Source organism: Panicum hallii, chromosome 3, assembly GCF_002211085.1.
Source record: "Panicum hallii strain FIL2 chromosome 3, PHallii_v3.1, whole genome shotgun sequence".
In the NCBI taxonomy this organism is placed as follows: domain Eukaryota; kingdom Viridiplantae; phylum Streptophyta; class Magnoliopsida; order Poales; family Poaceae; genus Panicum; species Panicum hallii.
In genome coordinates this window covers 19283782-19306851 of record NC_038044.1, presented here as the reverse complement: position 1 = coordinate 19306851, position 23070 = coordinate 19283782, and the positions used below count along the sequence as shown (strand labels likewise).

Sequence of the window (23070 nt, the reverse complement as noted above, 5' to 3'; positions counted from 1 at the left end):
CCTGCCCGGCGGCGGCGGGCAACTCTAGCCAGCAGACTCTCCGGGTTGCCGCGCGATGAGACGAGCTGCGCCTTCGGCGGCCCGCGCGGCGAGGCGAGCTACGTCTCCCGCGGCCCACGCCACGCTGCGAGGCGAGATGCAGGTCCCACTGCCCTCGCGGCGAGGTGAGCGCCGGCTCCGGCGGCCTGCCCAGCCAGTGTGGCCAGTCGAGTGGCGGCTCCAAACCCCGTGACTCGTGAGCACGAAGACCCTGGCATTTCCCATCCAAACCTACCTCACTCGTCGGGATAAGATGGCTCCCGTTTGATTCCGTCGAGTAAAAGATTGGTGTTAATTCACGATGAATTTAATAAGTTTAATTAATTTATGAGTTGCTATAATAATAGTAACACTTCATTGATTATAAATTAATATATTAGATTTATTCCGCGAATTAGTTAGAGAATCTACAATTAATTTTATAATTAAATTTTATTTAATACTTTTAAATAATAGATCAAACACGGAAACAACCTGCTCGCTACCGCCTTCCCAGCCCTCTTCTCTCGGCGCGGTAGCGCGCCGCCACCCGCCCGCCCTCCCTCTAGTACTGTACCGCCGCACTACCTCCCTCCCTCTGCTCTGGGCGTCGCCCCCTTCTCTCTCTGCGGCGCCGTCCTCTCCCCCCATCTCTCGAGCTGCTTGCAAATGCTATCGGGACTGCTTTGTTTCCATTACTTGGGCCACTCGAAACAAGGCCCAATTGGCCCATGCATCATAGCCCCTTTCCCTTTCTTCAGTTGCCTGCGCTGACGGACTCCGCCGCCCTGTTCCGCTGTTCGTCTTCTCCAACGGCGGCGGCCAACAAGCGCAGCTGCTGGGGTCAGCGAGGCAAGCGCGGAGCAAGGGGGGCCCGGAGCCAGTTTCGCATCCACTAAGGTCCACCTCACGAAGATGAGCCCTAGCCTTTACTAGCTGTCCTCCTCCTTTTATTCACCGGTTATGGATCTCCCCCCCGCTTCCACGGCGGGGACCGGTAGCGCGCAGATCTGAATCGTGTTTATTGGACTGGCTGGAGCCGGTGTGAGCGTATATTACTTCCTTTTGCTTCCCTGTATGTATACATGCCATTCGATTTACCTAGGGAGAAACTTGATCACCACAATCTTGCAATCACACTGTTGTAGCCATTAGCTTGTAGTAATTTTGTTTGCGTTGTTCAAGAAGAAAAAATGTAATTTTTTGGTCAGCATCTGTTCATTTATTGTTAGCAGCTTGTGCTTCCATATGTTGCTGCATGCGCATGCGGTTGTAGTTTTCCCTCTTAGATTTTCAATTAAAACGATTCAGCATGTTTGCATCATGTGTTTGCTGAATTGGACCATTTGTTAAATCATTGATACCTAGCAGCAGTGTATTTGTTAGATCAGTATGTGTGTGCGCATGGACTATAATATGAATTGTTGTGAACAAAATGCATAGGACCAAACAGATTGCTAGGATATCTCACGCCTACTATTAGGACCTGCCTCTTGTCGGGGCGCTTCTATATAGTTATTCTATGTTAACATACTTGTGGGCCGTCTTGTGTGTCGTGATCGACAAATTTGGTAAAGGAAAAATTAAACCAGAAATTCATGAGCAAGAAAGAGGTTAACAAATTCATGAGCAAGAAAGAGGTGGACATAAGCATTCCCAGAAAAAGAAGACAGAGATAGGCAATTGTTGTGTGCTAGGAACTCGTGTACCATGCATCTTAGTGCGCAAATGCACATACATAGAAAGACACAACATTCATGTAGGCATGAACCCAGCAAATTGTGATTTTTGTTTGCTACACAAGCCACCAACCTACCAGGGGATGCATGGTCTATTTCTCCTAGAATCCCTCCTTCTGGAGTCAACCTTCCAGCCAAACATGTTCCAGGACTTGCTTCTGATTCTGTTGAGGAGTGCGTCCTGGTAGCATCAGGGAAAATCCTAGAGTGGAGGCCTCCCGAACACACCCCAATGGCTGAACTAGTGCAGAGCAGTGTAAATAGTTACTTTTTCCCTTAGAAGTCTGATTCAAATTATATCTTAATATTTGCAAAGCTGTAGTTTGTAGAACATGCTCTGACTTACATCTTGCAGTTCCTTTTCAGTTTTTTTTAAAAATGTTTGGTAAAATGATTGCCATAAAATTTACAGCTTTAGGGCATTTTACAGGCCCAATCCATTTGACAGCAACTGAAAGGCCAAAACTGACTGACCGAGGTGGCCCCACCAAAACAAACCAAAGCTCGCGATGGAATCTTCTTCGAGCGACACTAGGAACGTGCCACTGTCTGTGTCCCAACGGACCTTACATGTGACCAACGCGGATGAGGAGGACGAGAGTGTGAAGCAGCTTAACGAGTGTGCCACGATCTATCTCTCTCTCCAGGCACTGGCCTCTCTGCTCGAAAGTCGATTGTTTCCTTCAATACCAATCTTAGGCCTCTCAGATTTTGATCTTCATTATTTGTTCGCAGGACTGCCTTGTCGAGTCAAACCGCAACTGGAAGGCCTGCCAAGCACGTAAGCCGTCTAATATATCAGCACAGTTTTATCTTCTCTGAAACAAGATTTGTTAGTTTCCAGGAATTGTGTATTAATGAAGGAAATCCAAATGCCTTTAACAAGGTTGCTCAGCTGATTGACATGTGCATGATTTGCAAGTCCCTCATGAACTGGGTTTAGAGGGCAGTAATTGTACTTATATAGGTTAGGATTTAGTTGGCTATTTGTCTTGGCTAGAGAAATGTTCCCCTGCAAACTGATCAAGCATGAACTTTGAGGGGTGCTATGAGATCCTTTTGGGAGCTTGAAAAGCATCAAAAGTATGTTCTAGCTAAGGCCTACCAGGTGAAAGTGAGAACTAGAACAAATTTAACGTTTGGAGCAGAAGAACTACATTGTATTAGAATTAGGATGCACATATGCTTCAGTCTTCACTACATTTTCCTTGTGATGATTTGCCCTGACATGCATAAGGATATACGCTCTAGGGTGAGAGTAATGGTCATCAAGCATCCATAACTCGTCTGGATCACTTTTATATGATAAATGGGTCCTAATATTCTTTCTGAACAGAATTCAAGACCTAATACCCAAGGATGGTTATGTGTTATCTGCTTCTACCTTATAGTCTTTAGAGAAGCATTCTACATCGACTCTAGTCCAAGGCATTGGCATAAACCATAAATGATGCATATAACAAGTGCCAGAAATATCCTGAATAAACTCTATTTACTGATCATTAGCATTTAGCATTTTCATTGGGTTTGGAGGAAAAAAAAGCAATGTTTCAATTTGTGCTATTAAAGTGCATTGTCTTGGACATGGGCATTCTCTTATTTTCCATGTCATTTTTTTAATGGGAAATCCATGCATGTGGAAATCCTGGCGCATGCATCTACATGGGTGCAACAGCTGGCTTCAAGCTGGACAATTCTAGGATTCAAGGCTTAGTATAGTAAAGCTTTGCTAGACTAACTTCCTAAACTGCTTAACTGCACTCAAACAAACCACGAAATGATGCTCAAGTACTACTGTATACTCTGGAGCGGTTTATTTATTTTTAATGAGTGGTCATGGAGAACAGACATTAACAGATTTGCCTTGATTGTCAGATCAGTACCACACTCTAATCTCTTTTTGGTCGCACTAGTGGCCATGTGACAGTTGACGTTGACTTTTTCAAACAGAAACATTTAGGGGATTCTGGATATTAGTATTAGTCTTGATATAGTCTAGAGCATTGTATTATCTTTACTAACAAGAGCCGCGTCACTTCCTTTTCATAACAGAGGTTCAAGCCTTGAAAGCCTGCCAGGCTAAAAGAAACAAAAATGATCAGACCTAACACTTTACATCTGCAAGTAGCTGATATCATAAAATGGTCAGCATGGATGTCAGGTAAATAGGCATTCCACGTATTATCAATACTGAGTGCTTTTTTTTTCTTTCAAATTTGCTATTTCTGTGGTCTGAAATTGTATATTTGTCCTTGTCTGTCAGTTTTCAGGAGACAGGAAGCAATGTGCCAGATATTCTTAGCTATGGATGGGCATGAAGACCATCTTAAACAGCTCTGATGGCCATGATGTTTCTTTGTTGCATTGTACCGCATAATCGCCGTGAAGGACATTAGAAATCGACACCATATATTATTACCAGATTTCTCGATGTAGTGCTTTCAGATTTCTTGACAGAATCACATACTGTGGACCTTTTTTTTTTAGAAAAAAGGAACAACGAGCCTTTGAGCGTGAGCTGAAAGATTGATGCAAGAGTAACTGTGTTCACAAGGCCAGTCTCATTCTGTTTTGCTAGGGGCTCCTACGAAAAAAAATAGACTACAAGTACAACTGCGAAAGATCCCAGTCCGGCCTTGACGCCCTTCGCACGCAGCACTTGCAGGATCTCGGCCCAGCGCGTCCATCTGTGCCCTGCTAGAGTTAATTATCACGAGTCCCATACCGAAACTAGATGACCATATATACCGCAGACGGACTCGTTGGGGGCTTGTGGTCGCGGGTCGTGACTATAGTTGGTCATCGGGCGGCCCGGCCTGGCCCGGCACGGACACAGCTAGATCTGGCACGACTAGGCCCGAGTACAGTTTCGTGCTGGGCTGGGCCGTACCACGGGGCAGGCACGAGCACGGCATCGAGTTTTTTTAAAAAAGAGGATAAAAAAAATAAAATTCGAAAAAAAGAGCCGGATGGGAGAAATTAGAAAAATAGGTGCCTCCCGCTCTTTGAACGGGCGGAAAGGAACGTCCCGCCCACCCATCGGACGGGAGGTCCGAAAAAAATTTCTAGAGGCCTCTTCGCGAATAAGAAAAGTTTCTTGTTCGCGAAGAGGTCCCTGAAGCAGGCCTCCCGCCCGACCAGCGTTCGGGAGGCCCCCTGGTTGTGATTTTTGTTATATTTTTTTAGAATTTATGTTTCACAAGCTATTTGAAATTCATACTTTTTTCTTCAAATACAAGATTTATTCGCCATACTCTTATGTATGCATATAAAATTTTAATTCAATTTTACGAAGAAGATTACGGTATCTAAAACTCGTACGAAGATAGTTAAACGATAACGTTTTGCAACGTAGAATCCAAATATTCTATCTTCAGTCAATGCGGCAAATATTACAAATACACATTCGGGTGTGATACAATCTCAACGCGGCAAATATTACACATGAGCAAACAACGTTCGAATAAAATTGTAACTAAATGATGCCTGATGACGTACTAGCACTCGATCGGCGACGTCTCCGACTCCTTGATGCAACCGAAGGTCTTCCATCTGTAGCATCACCTGTAGGGCCAGCTTCAGCAGAACTGGGGCCAGCATCATTGTTTGGACAACGTTTATACGTGTGTCCAATCTGATTACATGCACTGCAGCGCTGTATCCTCGGACGGAGCTCTGACTCATCCATATCATTACGAATACGCCGTGTCTGACGGCGCCCTCTCTGAACCCGTGATGATCTTGAATCTGGAATATATATAACAGGATTCGCTGTCTCAGTGAACGATCCAACCAAACGGAACCCATAGATCTCATACTGCCAGGTGCTGGCAATTGTCTCCTTTCTGAAGTAATAGGAAACATATATATCGACAGGATGTCGAATATCCGCACAAGCAGCCATTACATGAGAACAAGGTAAGTGCAGCAACTTGGGCATCATGCATGAGCAACAACAACTTGAGAATGCACTCCTTTACAGGAGTTTGACGTCTCATGCCACGTCGCGCCCTGTCTTTAGGAGATACCTCAAACTTGAGCTCCTGTGTACCACATTGCCGTACGTGGTGTAGCCGGGCGCTTTCTGCCTTCTTATTCATATATTCTGTTACCATAAATCCAAAATTTCTTTCAGGATCTCGCATGAATACCTGATTTTTAGTGAACCGCTCCCTAAAGTAATCGGTACACCCGCGGATAATGAATTCCATAATTGCAACCAATGGAAGCCCACGAACACCTCGCAGCACCCAATTGTAAACCTCGGCGAAGTTGGTGGTCATTATGCCGTACCTTGCACCATCGGTATCATAAAGTAACGCCCACTTCTCCTTGGGTTCATTCTCAATCCATTCAGAAAAGATTTTCACCGCTGACCCAGACCTTCTGCGAGTACGTGCAGTATCTGTTGGCAAAGGGCACAAAGCCTCTGCTTCGTCCTGTGCAGTTATATTTTTCGATGCGTCCTCGGCTCTTTTCTTCCCGGTCAGTTCATCAAGTTTCTGCCACTGCTTGTTAAATTTTGCTGATTCGTTTCCTTGCATAGCCTCTTAAACATATCCATAAGGTGCTTGTTCTTGAATTGTCTGAAAAAATTTGCACCGATATGTCTCGTGCACCACCTACTGCGAACAGCACGCCACTTGGACGGCTCTCCGGTCTCCACACACCCCTGCTGCAAGTCTAGTATTGCCCTCAGTATGCCGGCGTGACGATCATGAATCAGGCATACATCTTCCCTATCCCGAACGACTGCAAGCTTAACCCGTTCCAGGAACCAGTACCAACTGTCCGTGTTCTCACTCTCAACCAAGGCAAAAGCAACAGGCAGCAATTGATTGTTTCCATCCACTCCAATAGCTGTCAGCATTTGCAATCTATACTTTCCTGTGAGAAAGGTCCTGTCGATGCACAGGAGAGGCCGGCAGTGATGGAATGCGTTAATGCATGGACCCAAGCTGAAAAAGACCCGCTGCAATGTGTAGGGCGGACCTTCTCCTCTGTCTAGAGTTTTCAGATCATAATAGCTTTCAGAATTTCTCTGACATAGGACGGTCAGCAATCGAGGAACATTATCATATACAGCCTCGAACGTACCAAACCTCATCTCCAACACCTTTTGTTTTGCACTCCACGTCTTGCTGTACGAGATGGTATACTTATACTTTTCCTGAATATACCTGATAATAGACTTTGATTCATATGACAAGTTGTCTACTATCGTCCCGTACATCTCATTTGCGATGTATTGCGACGTGAGGTTGCGATGGGTCTTCTGCACCCCAAGCAAATGACAAGTGTGCTGAGTGACAATGGAGCATTCCCAATAATCTTTCCATTTATCCTTATAGGCATGCACCCGCCACGGACAGCCATCCTTCACACATACCACATCGTACTTACGAGATTTGCACTCGACTGTTTTAAACTCTCGTATAAGAGAGAGAGAGATCAGCACTTAACAGCTTCCTTCACCTCTTCAATTGAGTGGTACCTTGCACCCTAGATAATTTCATTCTCCCTGCAATCCGAAGGCCAGCTAGATCCGTCATCTACGACAAGATAACTGAAGTCGCTGCTTACCCAATCTTGAGGCACATCATCGTCATCATCAGACGAATCGGCATTCATTGCTTCGTCCAATTCACGTTCTTCGTCTTGCAGCTGTTCAACAATAAAGGGTATGTTCTTCCCCTCATCAGCCACGCATTGAGGTGCTGCGGTCCCACCTGCCTCAATGTTTGCCTCCTCAACTTTTTCATCAATATTTTCATTCTCCGGAGCAGCTTTAATGTTTATCAAAGGGTTCTGGTGCACACTGACAAGGAGTACCAGTGGCCATTGCCAATGACTTGCATTTTGCAGATAAGTTAACCAGTCCTCGTTGCTTGCAAGTGGCATCAGCTCCCAGATCAAAGCGTGAGTGGTACGATTTATGACGCATTGAACACTCACAGTGTGTGTCTGCTGATTAATCCTTAATCCCCTCATTAACCAGTTGCATAGGGATTCAAATATCCTCTCGTGCGGTCTGGTAATTCCTCTGACCGCACAGTTGAATTCACTTAAATCTACCCCATTCGGCCCATAAATCACATTTCCTTCTCCGTAATATATACTGAAAATACCCTTCTCCGAAGACATATCTGTCAATCATTAATAAACTAGTTATACTACATATTAATACACAACGACGATCCTAAATTTCAGCGATTCTCAGATTATATTTTACAGATTCTAAACTATTCAGAATATAAATTATACTAAAAACAAATGAAAATACTAAAAACTATTCAAAATATAACTACTCTAAGAAATATTTCCTAAATTATAGTTATTTTCAAGTACTTATACGGCTAGAATGAGAATATACCTCCAAATCGACGTGTGAACAGGGTTTCGCCGCTTTCTCTTCTCTCTTCCTCTCCTTTCTTTCTCTTTTTTCTGATTTTTGCTGGATAAAATGGAATTTTCGGGGCAGGTTGGGGCTTATATAGCCGAGGGGGGACCTCCCGCCCGACCAAAGGGCGGGATGCCCCTCAGCACAACATCCTGCCCTTTGGTTGGGCGGGAGGTTCCCCTCATATTTGCAAAGAGGTCCCTGCGAGAGCATCCCGCCCGCTAGGTGGGCGGGAGGTCCCCGGCCCCACGCGTCCCGCCCGTTCAGCGGGCGGGAGGTGCCCATTTCTCAGAATATTCCTAACTGGCACCCCTTTTTCAAATTTTAATTTTTTTTAATCCCTTTTTGAAAAGCTCCACGGCATCAAGGCCTGTTTATCGGACCAGCCTAGCCCGCCATCGTATCCTGGATTCATGGGCCATACTAGTCTGTAAGCCCGGCTACCTTCAAACTACTCCATCTGCTCAAATTCTATCATATATTCAAATTTGGTAAGTACAAATTGAAAACCTAAACACATTCACAAATTTCAAAAAGACAACATATATTAAGTTCGGGCCTGCCGAGCCTTGCGTGCTCCCGTGCCCAGGCCGGCCCGCTGTGCCGGTCGGGCTGAGGCTAATCGTTCCATGCTCTGGCCAGCGCACATGCTAAGGTCTCGGTCCAAACGCGGCATGATGCACGGGTCAGGCCTAGGTCGGACAAAAAAACCATGCTGTGGGTCGGCCTACGGGCCTCCTCGTGCCTTATAGAAAACTATAGTCGTGATCATTGCAGGTCGCTAATCCTATATATCTTTTGGAAATTTTTTTTTGTTATCTCGGCCATTCGTGACTGCTTGGCTGAGATCGTATGTCACGCAAGTCCGAAGAGAGTCACGGACGCCAAGCAGTCACGTGGGTGCAGCCGTGCAGATTTGGCGAGAACACGTGTCACAATCTGATTGGAGTGGCTGGAATAGAATCTAGGATGAATCTGAGGGTATGTTTAGCAGGCTCTAGCTTCTTCAAAAACAGTTTCGGCTCCAGCTCTGGCTCCTCTAGTGGAGTGGCTTCTCTGGTAGAGCTGAATCCGTTTTAAAAAGTATTTGGCAAAATAGCTTCGCTAGTTGCTCCAATAGATCAAATGTTCATAATACCTCTATTTTTCTTCTTTCTATTTCCTTTTCTTCTTTATTTTCTTTATTACTCCCATTCTCTTTCCTCCTTATCCTCCTCTTCCTCCTAACTTCCCCATCGGCGCCGGCCGCTTGGCCTCCCGCGCAGCCCGCCGCCGCTCGCCTCCCACGTGGCCGCATCCGGTCCCGCCCGCCGCCGCTAGCCTCCCGCGCGGCCGCAGTCGGCCTCGCCCCCTGCCTCTCGGTTTCCCGCCGTCTCGAAGCTCCCTTCCTCGTGGCAGCGCGCGAAGAGGCCGTGGGGCACAGTCGATAGGCGAGACGGAGGAGCCGCGCGGAGCCATGTTTTGGGGCTTTCCTCCACAAAATAGCTCCGGAGAGAGTGAAATTTGGACTCTGTCGGTGGAGCTGCTCTGTTTCCATCCCTTTGGCAGGGCTCCATCTAGAGCTGGGTTTGGAGCCCTGCGAAAGAGGCTCTCAATCTCTAAATATTTTTTTCTCTTAAATGGTAAATATGTTTCCAAATCAGTTTGCACCATCGCATTCTACTGAACTAATCCAGTGAAATGAGAGGCGCTCGCGTTCGTCGCAGGCAGCGTCGGGAGGAAGGGCTGGGGCGGGCGGCGCAGGCGGTGGGTGAAGCTGTTCCGCGGCTCCCAGAGTGGCGAGCGAACGCTCTGGCGCGTGTTCGGCGACGCGACGCTCAGGGACACTGTGGCGCCGCTGCGTGCCCTGCTACGACCTCGCCACGGCCGCGCCCTTCGTGATCTAGCGCGCCGACGCCGTCGAGAGCGACGGCTTCGACTTCCGCCTTCGCGACGTCTGCACCGCCACCTGCACCGCGGGCGTCGCCGTGAGGTCCATGGACGGCCGCACGGCCATCGCCGCGACATCCGCGGGAGTGGCGGCCTAGGGCAATCCAGCCGCGTCAGCCATCACGCACGTGCTCCACAACAAGCAGGACTTTCCCCTGGACACCGGCGTCGAGGACCTCCTCGTCCTCTCCATCGGCTCCGGCGCCTCCGTCACCGCCTCCGACGTGGCGAGAACGCCGATGCCGACACGGTCGCCGTCGCCGAGGACGTATGTGAAGAATCCCTGCAGGCCATTCTGTCCCATGGCACCTCCCTGGAGTCTCTGAAGCTCAAGAACATCACCGGAGTGGACAAGATTTGCCTCAAGTCCAAGAGCCTGACACGCCTGTACGGTGACTTCGGCAACTTGAAAGAGCTCATCGTTGAGGACGACCCAAACCTCGAAGAATTGGTGGGGATCGGTTTGCCGAGCGGCAAGGCGAAGGTGAAGATTGCATATGTAAATTGCTTAACAATAACAAGAAAAATGCTAGAGAGTGAAGCTATAACTGTGGAAGGAATACAACATACAATTTAACCGTAGACTAGAAAATTATAAATAGTAAGAATAGCAAATTGGGTGGATGTGGAGTAGTTGGGAAGCTGAAATTTAGGTCACAGGCCTTATCGAATGGCAGCATATACGGAACGAAAACCAATAATATCCTAACTAGCAATGAGCTCATTCACCTCACATTTCTAAACAACCATACTAATAGCAGATATATAGAAACGCAACAACAAGCTTATTCATCTACATTTCTAAACACTAGCCCCATAGGCGGACCCAGGGCCCGGCCACCCTGGGCACTGGCCCGGGCTCCGTCGCCCGTTGCCATGCATGTAAGATTTAAAAAGCTAGATAGTGCTAGCAAATCACAATGATAAAAGTACATGTGAAGTTCTTGTGTGCTTTGACCACCACTAGAGAGAAGCAAGACAAGGTAATTGGCAACTAGCTTGTACATGTGTTCAAATAAAACACTGGAGATTAGAAAATTGAAAGAGGGGGCTGATAACTAGAATAGTTTCGACCGTTCGAATAGTTAACTGTTTAAATTTGATCGGTTGTGGTCGCAACCTGCTTCTACCGAAGATGGTAATAAAATTATCTCAAGCTTGGCCTAGGCTCCTTTCAATCCCTGGGTCCGCCACTAACTAGCCTTACTGATAGCAACAGATACATAACTAAGCAACAATGACATATTTCATTGGTAAAGACTTCACACACACTTTCGAAAAAAAGATCTTTGCCGAGTATTTTTTTTGTCACTCGGCAAAGAGCGTCTTTGCCAAGTGTCGTTTTCAGCACTCGGCAAAGACGTCTTTGCCGAGTGCCTTTTTTAGACACTCGGCAAAGAAGCTCTTTGCCGAGTGACTTTTTCAGACACTCGGCAAAGAGTCCCTTTGCCGAGTGCCTTTTTAGACCACTAGGTAAAGATAATTTTCAAATCATATTTTGAAGTAGTAAATTAATTCAAATAAAAATATTTCAGCTACAAAGTTGTGTAACTCATCAAGATGCACAATTCTTGTTTTGGACATTTCTTCATTTGACAAAATAAATGTAAATTTATTCACAAAACATATATATCTTTCTCGTAATTTATGAAACTATAAGAGAGATATATAAGATTTGTGAACAATATTAGAATTATCATGTCAGATGAAGAAATGACAAAACAATCAAAATAAACTTTGTATATCTTAAGAAGTTATAAGATTTTACAGTTGGCAATATTTTAATTTGAAGTCATCTTGTCAACAAAAACTAATCTGAATATAGAAAATTTAAAATTCGAATTTTGCAAATGATCTCGAATGGAAAAACCATCAAATTAAAGTTGTAGATCTCAAAAAGTTATGAAAGGTTGTAGTTGACAACTTTTTGATTTGAAATCATTGTGTCATATTAAAATACGTTGGAAGTTTTTAAATTTGAAATTCAAATTTTGTAAATGATCTCAGATGAAGAAACTACCAAAATAAAAGTTGTAGATCTCGAAAAGTTATGCCACTTTATAGTTAACAACTTTTTCATTTGAATTTATTTACTATCTCAAACAAACAATTTACACTCAGTTAATTATAATATGTGGAGAATAAAAACGTAATGTTGACACACTTGGTCCAATGGTGCAGTGGTAGAGGGAGTTGTTTGTGTGCAGGAGTTGTGAGTTTAAAACCTATCATTGACAACTTATGGAAAATTACTGTGCAACCCATTAGATGGGTCACTAGCTGGCTGTGCATGCCTCCCTCAATAATTTTTTTTCCTGTTTCTTCCCTTTGCCGAGTGCCCGACAAAAGGCACTCGGCAAAGACGTCTTTGCCGACGAAATCGTTGCCGAATGCCCTTTGCCTAGTGTTACACTCGGCAAAACCTTTGCCGAGTATAATCGGGCCTTTGCCGAGTGACAGGATACATAGCGCCATCATAAAAAATGAAACGTAACTGAAAAACTTGAGAAATTGATCTTCCCTTTCACCAAAACCAAAGCAATAAAAAAGTACATTAGGCTAAAAATAAATGCCTTACCTGCAAGCACCACCTTCATTGATGCCATGTGTGTAGAATCTAAGCCATAAGTTCTCCCCGCAGCACACATGACAAAAGGGATGTAAAGAATATCAGATACAACAGAGAATTTCTGATGGAAGCACTTCAATAGAATTATTAATGTAACATGATAAAAATTCTACCAAGACCAAGGAGTTTGTATTTCCTAGAGAAAAAGGCAGTTCTGTAGTAGTACCAAAATATAACCAAGTTGCATGGTGTCATGCATGGCTATTAAAACCTTGCTTACGGATTCACAGAAAATCCATCATAAACAAAAAATGCCCTGGATAAAAATGAATGGATACATCCTTCTAGCTAGCATTACTGATGACAATAAAACTGGACTTGTGTTTGAGCACATATTATTATGACTTGTAATCCAATCTATAACACTAAAACTCCATGTTGGCTATCAAAAACTGGCTTGCAATTTATTTACAAAATAAACTCCATGGTGAAAACAATTTACTCCATTGCTGGCAACTAACACGAGGCTCATGATCTCACAAAAAAACACCCACCCACGCACACATGGCTCATAGCTCGATAGCCAAATTCACTAATCCCTGATCACGACAACCTCCCTCAATCTCTCTCATCGCAAAAGGAAATGAAACAACACTCCTCCTAAGCAATTTCCTGTAGAACCATTAAACCCTAGGGAACCGGATACTCGAATTACACAAGCGTTCATGCAAAAACCAGTAGATCCCGAGAGGAAATACACCACACTAACCATCAATTACTAAAACAATCGACCAACACGCGAGGTCGCTTTAGACAACTAGGTCGGAGGAGGGATGGGGAAATATGGGGGAAGAAAATCGGTCTTGAGCGCGTGGCTGAGGCAGTCGACAGCGTCGATGAAGTTGCCTGCTGCTGGAACTCGAAGGGCAGCCACGGCACTCCCAGAGCCGCGAGATTCTCACCAGGAACACCTCCCACTTCCCGGTCTGACTCGCAGGGCTTTTGACGATCATTATATCACATTTTGCTCGTCAATTTCTCGAAAATAAATAGAGTTTTGCATCGTGTTCCACATATATTTTGTTTATTCTAATATGATTACAGGAATAGGTGAATCAAAACTGAGGCAAAATAGGGAAAAATGCGGCTTGACACCTCCTCGGATTGCCATGTCACTGATCTAGGGTAGAGAAAACACACTTATCTTGATCCTAAGCTATGTACATCAAGCCGGTTTGATCAAATGGACCGAAAAGCTTTTACCCATGGATTGAAGGGCCCACCAGCATGCAAGACTTAGATAAACATCTGAGAACCGCCTCCCAAGATGACATGCAAGTGTTGATCCTCAAGTCGGTGAAATGAAGGGACGAGACGCGCTAGAGCCAGTCCGGCCGGACCCTATCTACACCGCTTCAGACATACGCCACCTCCACCGACTCCAGGAGAGCATCAAGGACGTCCACACAAAAGGGCGGTGATACGTGGCCACCATCCCAGGCCGGCGGGCCTGGATGAGGCCGACCGGCTTAGAAATCATGCAACCGCCACAACCGTTTTACTTAGGTTCTCCACCGACCTCCTACACTATAAATAGATGAGCACCTCAGCTTGTAAACACACACAGAAGGAGTTCTCTACTCTCATTTCAATTTCTAGAGTTAGATTTAGTAGTCTAGGAGTTAGAGTCGAGTCGAGCTTGTCTCGGAATTCCGGAGTCATCATCGGAAGTCTGGTATAACTCGTGTATCTTTCCCTTTGACATTTATCAATATAATTTATCTTCTTTATTTTTTCGAGTTAGATTTACTTTCCGTATTTATTTATCTTTCCAAGTTATTCAACTTGTGCGCGGAAGTTCTGTCCTCTAGCTTAGGCTTTATTCTCTTTCTTGTTTTTATCGAGATCTTACCTTATAGGTTTTCTCGCCTGGACTAGGAAGCTCAAGTTAGGTCCGTAGGTTGAGGCGGATTTCTCTTGAAGGCCTCAAGAGAAATCCTAACACCGAGTGCAGACGTGGTGTCTAGCTTAGTATTAGTTAGGAAGTGTGTTCCACCCAACGGAATAGTGTGGTAGGCGTCAGGTGGTGACAACCCTGTCCGTCCCTCGTAGTCCACCATGTTCGGGCGCTTTCATAGCAGTAGTAGCAGGTTGCCATTGGACTCTCCTCTCGTCACTTTCTGCAGTCCTTCCTCTTCCAGCCGCCGAAGTAAGCTCTTGGTTCCCGACAACTAGTTAGAAGCAAGGTTTAGTCTAGAGAGGCTAGCTCGATAGTTTAGAAGTGTTTTAGGAGTTTTTGTCGCTCGTTGTCCTCCCAACTGCTTACCGCATTAAGATTTAGAGTCTCTTGTGTCAAACGAACATTGCCTGGCCATTTATCCTATCTTATCATTTCTGGCTTACCCCACTAAGTTAGTCGGTTGATATTTCCACTAAGATTTATCGCTCAATTCATCGATACTCTTTAGATCATGGTGCTTCCCCATATAAATTTACAATACGCTAGAATACTGCGAGACTCTGAATTCTGTGCGCTTGCGAAGCATAAGATACGCCAAAACAGACCTCCGGCACTGGTGGTCCCTGCTGGGTGCAGGCTTCTGCCGGAGTTGCCGCATCCTCCCCGATGTGCCGCCCACGAAGGGAATCGGTCGTCGCCCATCGCGCCGCGAGGCCGGACCGAGTGCGCAGGCAGATCCGTGTGGAGCTCCGCCTCCCTCCGTCGCCGCCGCCATGGCGAGCTCTGTTGGCGATGGTACGGGTCCCAACCGCCTTGCCGGTGGCGCGCGATGGGCGCGCTCCGGAGTCGCCTCCCGCCGGTGAAACCCTAAGCGCGAGATGCAGAGTCGATGAGGAGAAAAGAATGGAGATAAGGGAGAGCTAGAGAGCGCGTGAGTGGGTGAGAATGAGAGGCTGAAACGAAAATACGTGCTCTGATCTAGGCGGAGAGCCGGCCGTTTAGGAGAAATAAAATATGGCCGCGTATATATGGTCAAGGGGTAGAGTTAAAAGTCGGTCGTGGATATTTCTTAGTCGGTGACAAGGAAAGACTTTATACAATTACCATAGAAGTAGACCAAGTCAATGTATGAGAGATGATTCAGGGCAGCGATAGCTACTAGCTACTTGCTCTGCAAATAGTCAATGGACAGCATCTTATAAACTATATTTTTTTTGAAAAAACATCTTATTCAAACTATCAGGGCCTATCTTCAGGACGAAACAAAACGACCAAGTCACAGCAAAAACTACACTCGACCTAGGAAGAAGATTAATTAAACGACTAAGTCACCGCGTGAAACGACTAAGTCACTGCGAAAAGGAATAACACGCCGGCGGGCTAGCTGCTTCAAAATTGGGCAGGTGGTTAGTGGTTTAAGACGTATGCTTTCCTAGTATTGATTATTGAGGCACATAACAAGACTAGCGAGTAGCGTTGTGAAATTGTGATTAACCCACCGCCTCCCAAAGGGTAGATACAAACTGAAGTAGGGAGATGGTTGATCCATCGCCGCACATGGAAAAGATTGGGAGTAGAGGAGCTACGGCGTTCGCTGCTGAAGTAATTTCCTTGCTGCTGCTGCTAACGCCATTCGGCGCTGCGGCAGCCACCGGCATGGCCGGGAGAAACTGCACCAGAAGCTGCGGCGACATCGACATCCCCTACCCGTTCGGCGTGGAGCCCGGCTGCTACCACGCCGCCGGCTTCAACCTGACCTGCAGCCACCAGGAGAACCCGCCGAAGCTGTTCGTCGGAGACGGCACCACCGTGCAAGTGCTCGAGATCTCCGTTCCCGGTGGCAGGGTGCGCATCAACGGGAGACGCGTGCGTCTGGACTTCGACGGCGGAAGCGCCAACGTGAACGGGACATGGGGCAGCCTCCCACACGGCGGGCCGTACATCTTGTCCGAATCGGCAGCGAACAGGCTTGTGGTCGTAGGCTGCGGCGTCCAGGTCGACCTCCGGGCCGGAGACCGCGACGATTTGGTCAGTTCCTGCACTGCCGTTTGCCCATTTGTCCCCATGCAACAATCCGGTGGTGGCACCTTGGGCAACATCGTCCTAGGCCCTGTCGGGAACTGCACTGGTATCGGCTGCTGTGACACCAACATCGTTCTGGGCTACTCTGCGTACAACCTTCTCGGATCACTGTATGGCGACGGATGGTATATTAAGCTGTCAACCTCTGCCTACATAACTGACGGTGTTTTCAACTATAGCCGGGACATGATTATTGATGGGAATAAAGTCCCTGAGGCGCTCCCGGCAACGCTGGATTGGATAATCAGCAACTCGACATGTCCGACGAATGCATCTGCTCCTGAATGCCGCAGTGACAACAGCTTCTGCCGAAACCGAAACTATATTTCTGGTGCTGATTTCCAGCGGCCGTTCGATGGTTATGTGTGCTCCTGCTCTGACGGTTATCAGGGCAATCCATACATCCTCGGTGGCTGCCAGGGTACGTAACGTACTATACACAGAGATTGATGATCAATCCCAATCGTTTGGTTATCAATTAGCTTCGTAATAGAAAATAATTAACTCTACTGAGGACATGCTATTATTATGTTTGTTTAGATATCGATGAGTGCAGATCATCAGAAATCCACCCATGCTATGGCGACTGCAAGAATATTGTAGGAAGCTATATTTGCACATGTCCAAGTGGCTATACAGGGAATGCTTCTATCCCCAATGGATGCAAAGGTACAAAAATGCTTCTTTTTTTCCTAACGACAATCGGTCTAAGAAATACAACAGGGTCGATTTTTCCTAAACTGCTACATTAAAATCATAATAGTCAGTAACACATCAAGAACTATTACAAACATCTTAGCTAGAGGCCACAGAACTGGCCACTCTGATTCTGTGAATATATAGTTATAAACTTACTGTGTAAATGTAGCCATTATTTCGACCACCAATGCATTATAAGAAGTTTAAGAACCGACCATGCAAACAACGTTATCATAGATGGTTCTAGGCACCAACCAATTGTGGTCATATAGCTTATTTATAGAAACGGTTCTAGTCTAAAAACTACCAATTAATAATAGATTTGATCCAAACTTGCAGCTCTACTATACAAAGTCAGACAGAGACAAATTTTATATGAGACTTGTTATTTGAAGTCATCTTGATGCCCAATACTAGTTACAACCAATTTTGCATCGACATCTTTTGTCATTGTTCACTCAAGCAATGGAGTACCTAGCACTCCTACATTAATGGAATAGTATAAAACACTAAAACATGAAATAAAATGTATGCAACACATCACTAAAGAATGATTAATATGTTGTATATGACATGTATTCATGGGACTATTTATTTTCCATGTTGGACGTTTGTAAGAATGGTACAAAAAGGTTGGTGATATATAATCTCATATTTGTAGCTGTGGTGACCCTACTTTGTGAATTGACAAATCCTTTGAAACACACGGTGTTCATGCTTTTTTCCTCCTAAACATATATCCTAGACATTGATGAGTGCGAACACCAAGAAGCATACTCGTGCTATGGGATATGCCAAAATTCACCTGGACGTTTTCATTGCCAATGTCCTGATGGAACATATGGAAATGCTTCCATAAAAGGAGGATGTGTCACTATCAAGAATTCCTTCACAGGTTAGAAGCCACTATGTGCAACATATTATATTATCACAAGCTAGAAATTTATCGCCTGATTCATAAAGTAAACATACAACTTAATATATTATTTTACTCTGAAATCATTAATGTGTCCCGTTATTATTTCCTTAGGTTTAAGCATTGGGCTAGGAGTTGGTGGTGGAACAAGTATTTTGCTTCTAGCCCTTGGTGGGCCCTACATAATGAGCAAAGTCAAGCTGCAAAAGGTGAAGAAGATGAAACAAAACAATTTCAAGCAAAATCATGGGCTACTATTGCAGAAATTAATATCACTCAATACAGACATTGGTGAAAGGATGATAATTACCTTAAGGGACATAGAGAAGGCGACAAATAATTTTGATAGCACTCGTGTCATTGGTGGTGGAGGGCATGGTGTCGTGTTTAAAGGAATTCTAGATCTTCATGTTGTGGCGATCAAAAAATCAAAGATAGTAGTTCAAAGAGAAATCAGTGAATTCATAAATGAAGTTGCAGTTCTTTCTCAAGTGAACCATAGAAACGTGGTGAAGCTCTTAGGATGTTGCCTTGAGACAGAAGTCCCATTGCTAGTTTACGAGTTTATTTCAAATGGAACTCTTTGTCATCATCTTCATGTTGAAGGGCCAATATCACTATCATGGTATCACCGAATGAGGATAGCAACCGAGATTGCCAAAGCACTATCCTATCTACACTCATCTACTTCGATGCCAATATTTCATAGAGATGTTAAGTCCTCCAACATACTTCTTGATGACGCTTTAACTGCAAAGGTATCAGACTTTGGAGCTTCTAGATATATCCCAACTGATCGGACAAGAGTGACTACAGCAGTTCAAGGAACGATGGGCTACTTGGATCCAATGTACTATTACACAGGCCGACTAACGGATAAGAGTGATGTTTTTAGTTTTGGTGTCCTTCTTGTAGAATTGCTTACTCGAAAGAAACCATATGTGTATAGGTCTATCGATGATGATGGTCTTGTTTCACATTTTGTTTCATTGTTCACACAAGGTAAACTGGTTGACATAATAGATCCCCAAGTCATGGAAGAGGAAGATGGAGAAATCCAAGAAATAGCCACACTAGCAGCAACGTGTACAAAATTGAAGGGAGAAGATAGGCCTACAATGAGGGAAGTGGAGATGGCCCTTGAAAGCTTGCTAGTTAAGAAGAGACAAGTTCCATATAATGGAACACCAACAAGAAACGAAGGGGATGAAACTATCGCTCATTACATGTCAACTGACAACCAAGCTAGCAGGCAATACACCATGGAAGAGGAAATGCTATTATCAGCAAGCTATCCCCGGTGAACTTTTATAAGTCTTGAACAACTACACTTCATATACTCATTTCTAATGTCTCAGAGCATAACAAGTTGAGGAGAAACTGCAACTTCCTATGTTCGCGTCCAAATTACTATGTTGACTTTCCATTCGATTGAATTTGGTTCTCCATATTTCTACTAATAAATAATACAAAGTCCATAATTCTTGTGGTTATTATTTGTTAGCAAAACATGAGATTTTTTTTCCTATTTTGCATGTTTTATTGTTCAATAAAAGTTACTGATCATCTACTTGGTCACCATATCCTTCACCTTCAAATTGGGACTTGGTCACTATATCCTTCTATTTGACCTTCAAGGTTTACATTACCGGTAGGGAAAAAAACCGGAGGTCATCGATAGACACGTTTATCGGATTTATCATAATTCTACCCATTTTCTCATTTTTCTTTATAACAAATTTGTTTTAAAAAAACTCAATTTATTCAGAAAATCATCTAGATTATAACATTAAAAAACAACAAATAGTAATACATAGAAATGAGAGAAATTCACAATTTCATACTACAACTACAGATGATCTGTTCATGAAGTTAAATCCTTCAACATGCAGTTCCAAATATACACAAAGGTGCATAGTCCTAAATATTAAAGAGTATGCCCATAGTTCCAACTTTTAGCAAATAAAACACAACCACATATGCTCAACCTCGGTCACCATAGCAGTCTAATAAAAGTTACAATCTATGCATACTTTAACAACAACACATGGAACAGCCCTGTGATGGCCAGCAGAGGTTGTTCTGAATTGAGAAACATGATTTTCGGATTTCTTGTTTTTCTTTCGCCGAGAAACATAATTTTTGGAACAGCAACTCATGAGTTTCTTCCTCTCCGCCGGTTCCAGATATTTCTAGACAGTAAATAAATTAATAAAATGTTCAGTGGTTGTATCCGTTTCCAAGCAGACAGGAGGTGCTACTGGCAGCAGAAAGAAAAGGAAAAAAAATCGGCCCAGAACACCTGATCATGTACAACATAATTTGTTATTAAGAAAACTCTTGCAATCAACAAGAACTCTCCTTATCTTATTCTATTCCTCATGCAACAAGCATAGAAAAATCAGTGGTTGCTACTACAATCAAGTTAAGCAACTCATGAAACCTTTTGTAAATTTTAGAAAAAGCTATGGTAGTTCCTCTCTAATTAATCCCAAAATGTACACTTCCTACCCGTATGCTTAGCAAGTCCGAAATATTGATAAGGACCTGTAGTTTCTATTATTTGACAAGGACCTGTAGGTTCTATTATTTGACAAGCACCTGTAGTATTGATATGTGCTAGAAAAATATTGAATTTCCTGATGATAAGTACCTTTCCTCATTTAGAGCCATTCTGTCCAAAATGTGAAATTCTGTTGCTGCTCATGGTTAGCATTGCAATAAAGTAGTATAGCTGCAGTCTTTGGTTTCTGTTTGTTTGCTGTTTTTTTTCCTGGTAGTTTAGCACTTCTATTCAGATCTATAGCTTAATTATTACACTTTTTGCTTAACAGCCTACACTTTTTGCTTTCTGTGCTATTTACATAAGTGTCTTGTCAACATTTTTTTTAGAAAAACAAGGAGGCAAGTGGATATAGGCACAAGACTGTCTTGTACTGGAACTCAATTAGCTTGGTATTTGGTAAGGATCATGCTAATGGTAATGCTGCAAAAACTGCAGCTGAGAGCTCTAAAGAGATGAGCCAGGAAGAGACTAGGAGCAAAGAACCTACTTTATCATCCACTTTAGCAACGATCCGGATACTCATTCACCTCTATGATGGCTGATAAGCTTGACAAGTTTACTGAAGCACTCAAGGAGGATGCCCCTAAAGTCCCAACATGCAAAGAAATTCTCAACACACTCGATGAGGTTGATGGATTAGATGAAGACATTTTGTTGGATCTATTTGACATTTTGACCAGTAATCCACGCAAATACAAATCTCTATTGGTGCTCCCGGTGACAATGAGAAAGAGGTGGCTTCTGAAGTAGCTAAAAAATATTTCATGTCTGGAACTGTAATTTTTATCTATAAATTATGTGACCTGGTTGCTTGGGTAGTGAACTTGAATTGATTTTGTAATAATTGTGGGTGGTACCATATGAATGACTGGATAGTAGTGGTGATACCATATGAATGTCTGAATGCTTGGATACTATGCCGTTGTGTGATAGTTGTGCTGCTATTCTAGTAGTTATGCTGCTGTCTTGATATTTGTGCTGCTGTTCTGGTAGTTGTGCTGTGAACATCATTGCTATGAGTGCCATATGTCCATGTTCATAGCTGTTGTTCTAGTGTGCATTTTCTCCTGATTATTTGTTATCCATTGTTGTATAGTGCTGTCATTCTTGTTGTCCTTTTGAGTGAATGTGTGTTAGAGAGAGGAGAGAGAATATGAGAGACTTGTAATAGATGTGTGCATGAGAGAAAGGAGAGATTGAGAGATGTGTGAGTGGCATTGTATCAAGTGTATTCATGAGAGAGAGAGAGGAGAGAGATTATGAAGTTTGTTAACATGTGTAAACGTGTGTGTGAGAGAGACGAGAGAGCAGAGAGAGGAGAGAGAGTAAGTTGTAAGAAGGGTGTGTGTGTGAGAGAGATAACATATACAAGAATAAATTCTATATTCCAATACAGCCAAACAACAGGAATTCAATTCTAGGAAAATATTTTTATTTTTATCCAAACATGACAATTGAATTGAATCATATTCTAGAGATTCATTTCCTGTGGAATGTAATTGCTAGAATATAATTTATAGAATAACTTTCAATTCTAGGGATCCAAACAGGCCCGGCATCTTCCAGAAGATGCATAGGGACACCTATTGCATGTTGCATCAATCACTTTTCTTTTCTCCACAGTAACCAAACCTGAGCTAGCGGCAGTTCGTCTAGCCAACCGCAACCCATGGAACCTAAACCTCTCAAATTCCTAATCAAACCGTCCACCCTGCCACACATCCCCGGCTCGACATCACTTGGTATACATATCAATAGCAGAACGACTGACGCAAGAGTTACAGATCCCAGTCCATCAGGATCAATGATCAAATAGTTTGCATGTTGGCTGCAATGTCAAGGACCAGTTACTCAGTTGGCCCTGCATGCAGAGAGCTATGTAATATTTTTTTTATTTACAGTAGTCCTTTTTTTTGTTTCGAAATGGAAAAAGGAGGGTAATGAAATGACGAAATTTCAGTCAAAACTTCGTTCAAGCTTGTTTGCACCCAAAATCTTACTAAGCTTTCACAAACAGAATGGTAAGTCATTTAAAGGATGAGTAACATAATGATAAATGTCATTCACCACCATCTCCATCTAAGTTCATTTGATTACAGATATCAATATTGTTGACTATTTAGTGCATCATGCAGTAATAACTCAGCAACATGATCCTAGTTTTTGCTAAAAGGGTGGTTAAAAATGCCAAG

At 43.8% G+C, this 23070-nt stretch overlaps 1 protein-coding gene and 1 long non-coding RNA gene across 2 annotated transcripts; both read left to right on the top strand.

Moving 5' to 3' along the window:
• Positions 1-204: 204 nt before the first annotated feature.
• Positions 205-3903, top strand: LOC112885043. Its single transcript, XR_003227211.1, has 3 exons — positions 205-918; positions 2493-2538; positions 3810-3903. It is a non-coding gene; the product is annotated as an uncharacterized LOC112885043 (long non-coding RNA).
• Positions 3904-16032: 12129 nt separating this feature from the next.
• LOC112886395 (wall-associated receptor kinase 3-like) lies at positions 16033-19783 on the top strand. Its single transcript, XM_025952292.1, has 4 exons — positions 16033-17118; positions 17238-17366; positions 18142-18291; positions 18427-19783. Exons 1-4 carry the CDS (start codon positions 16152-16154, stop codon positions 19614-19616), a joined length of 2436 nt encoding a protein of 811 aa, XP_025808077.1. The 5' UTR covers positions 16033-16151; the 3' UTR covers positions 19617-19783.
• Positions 19784-23070: the final 3287 nt, after the last annotated feature.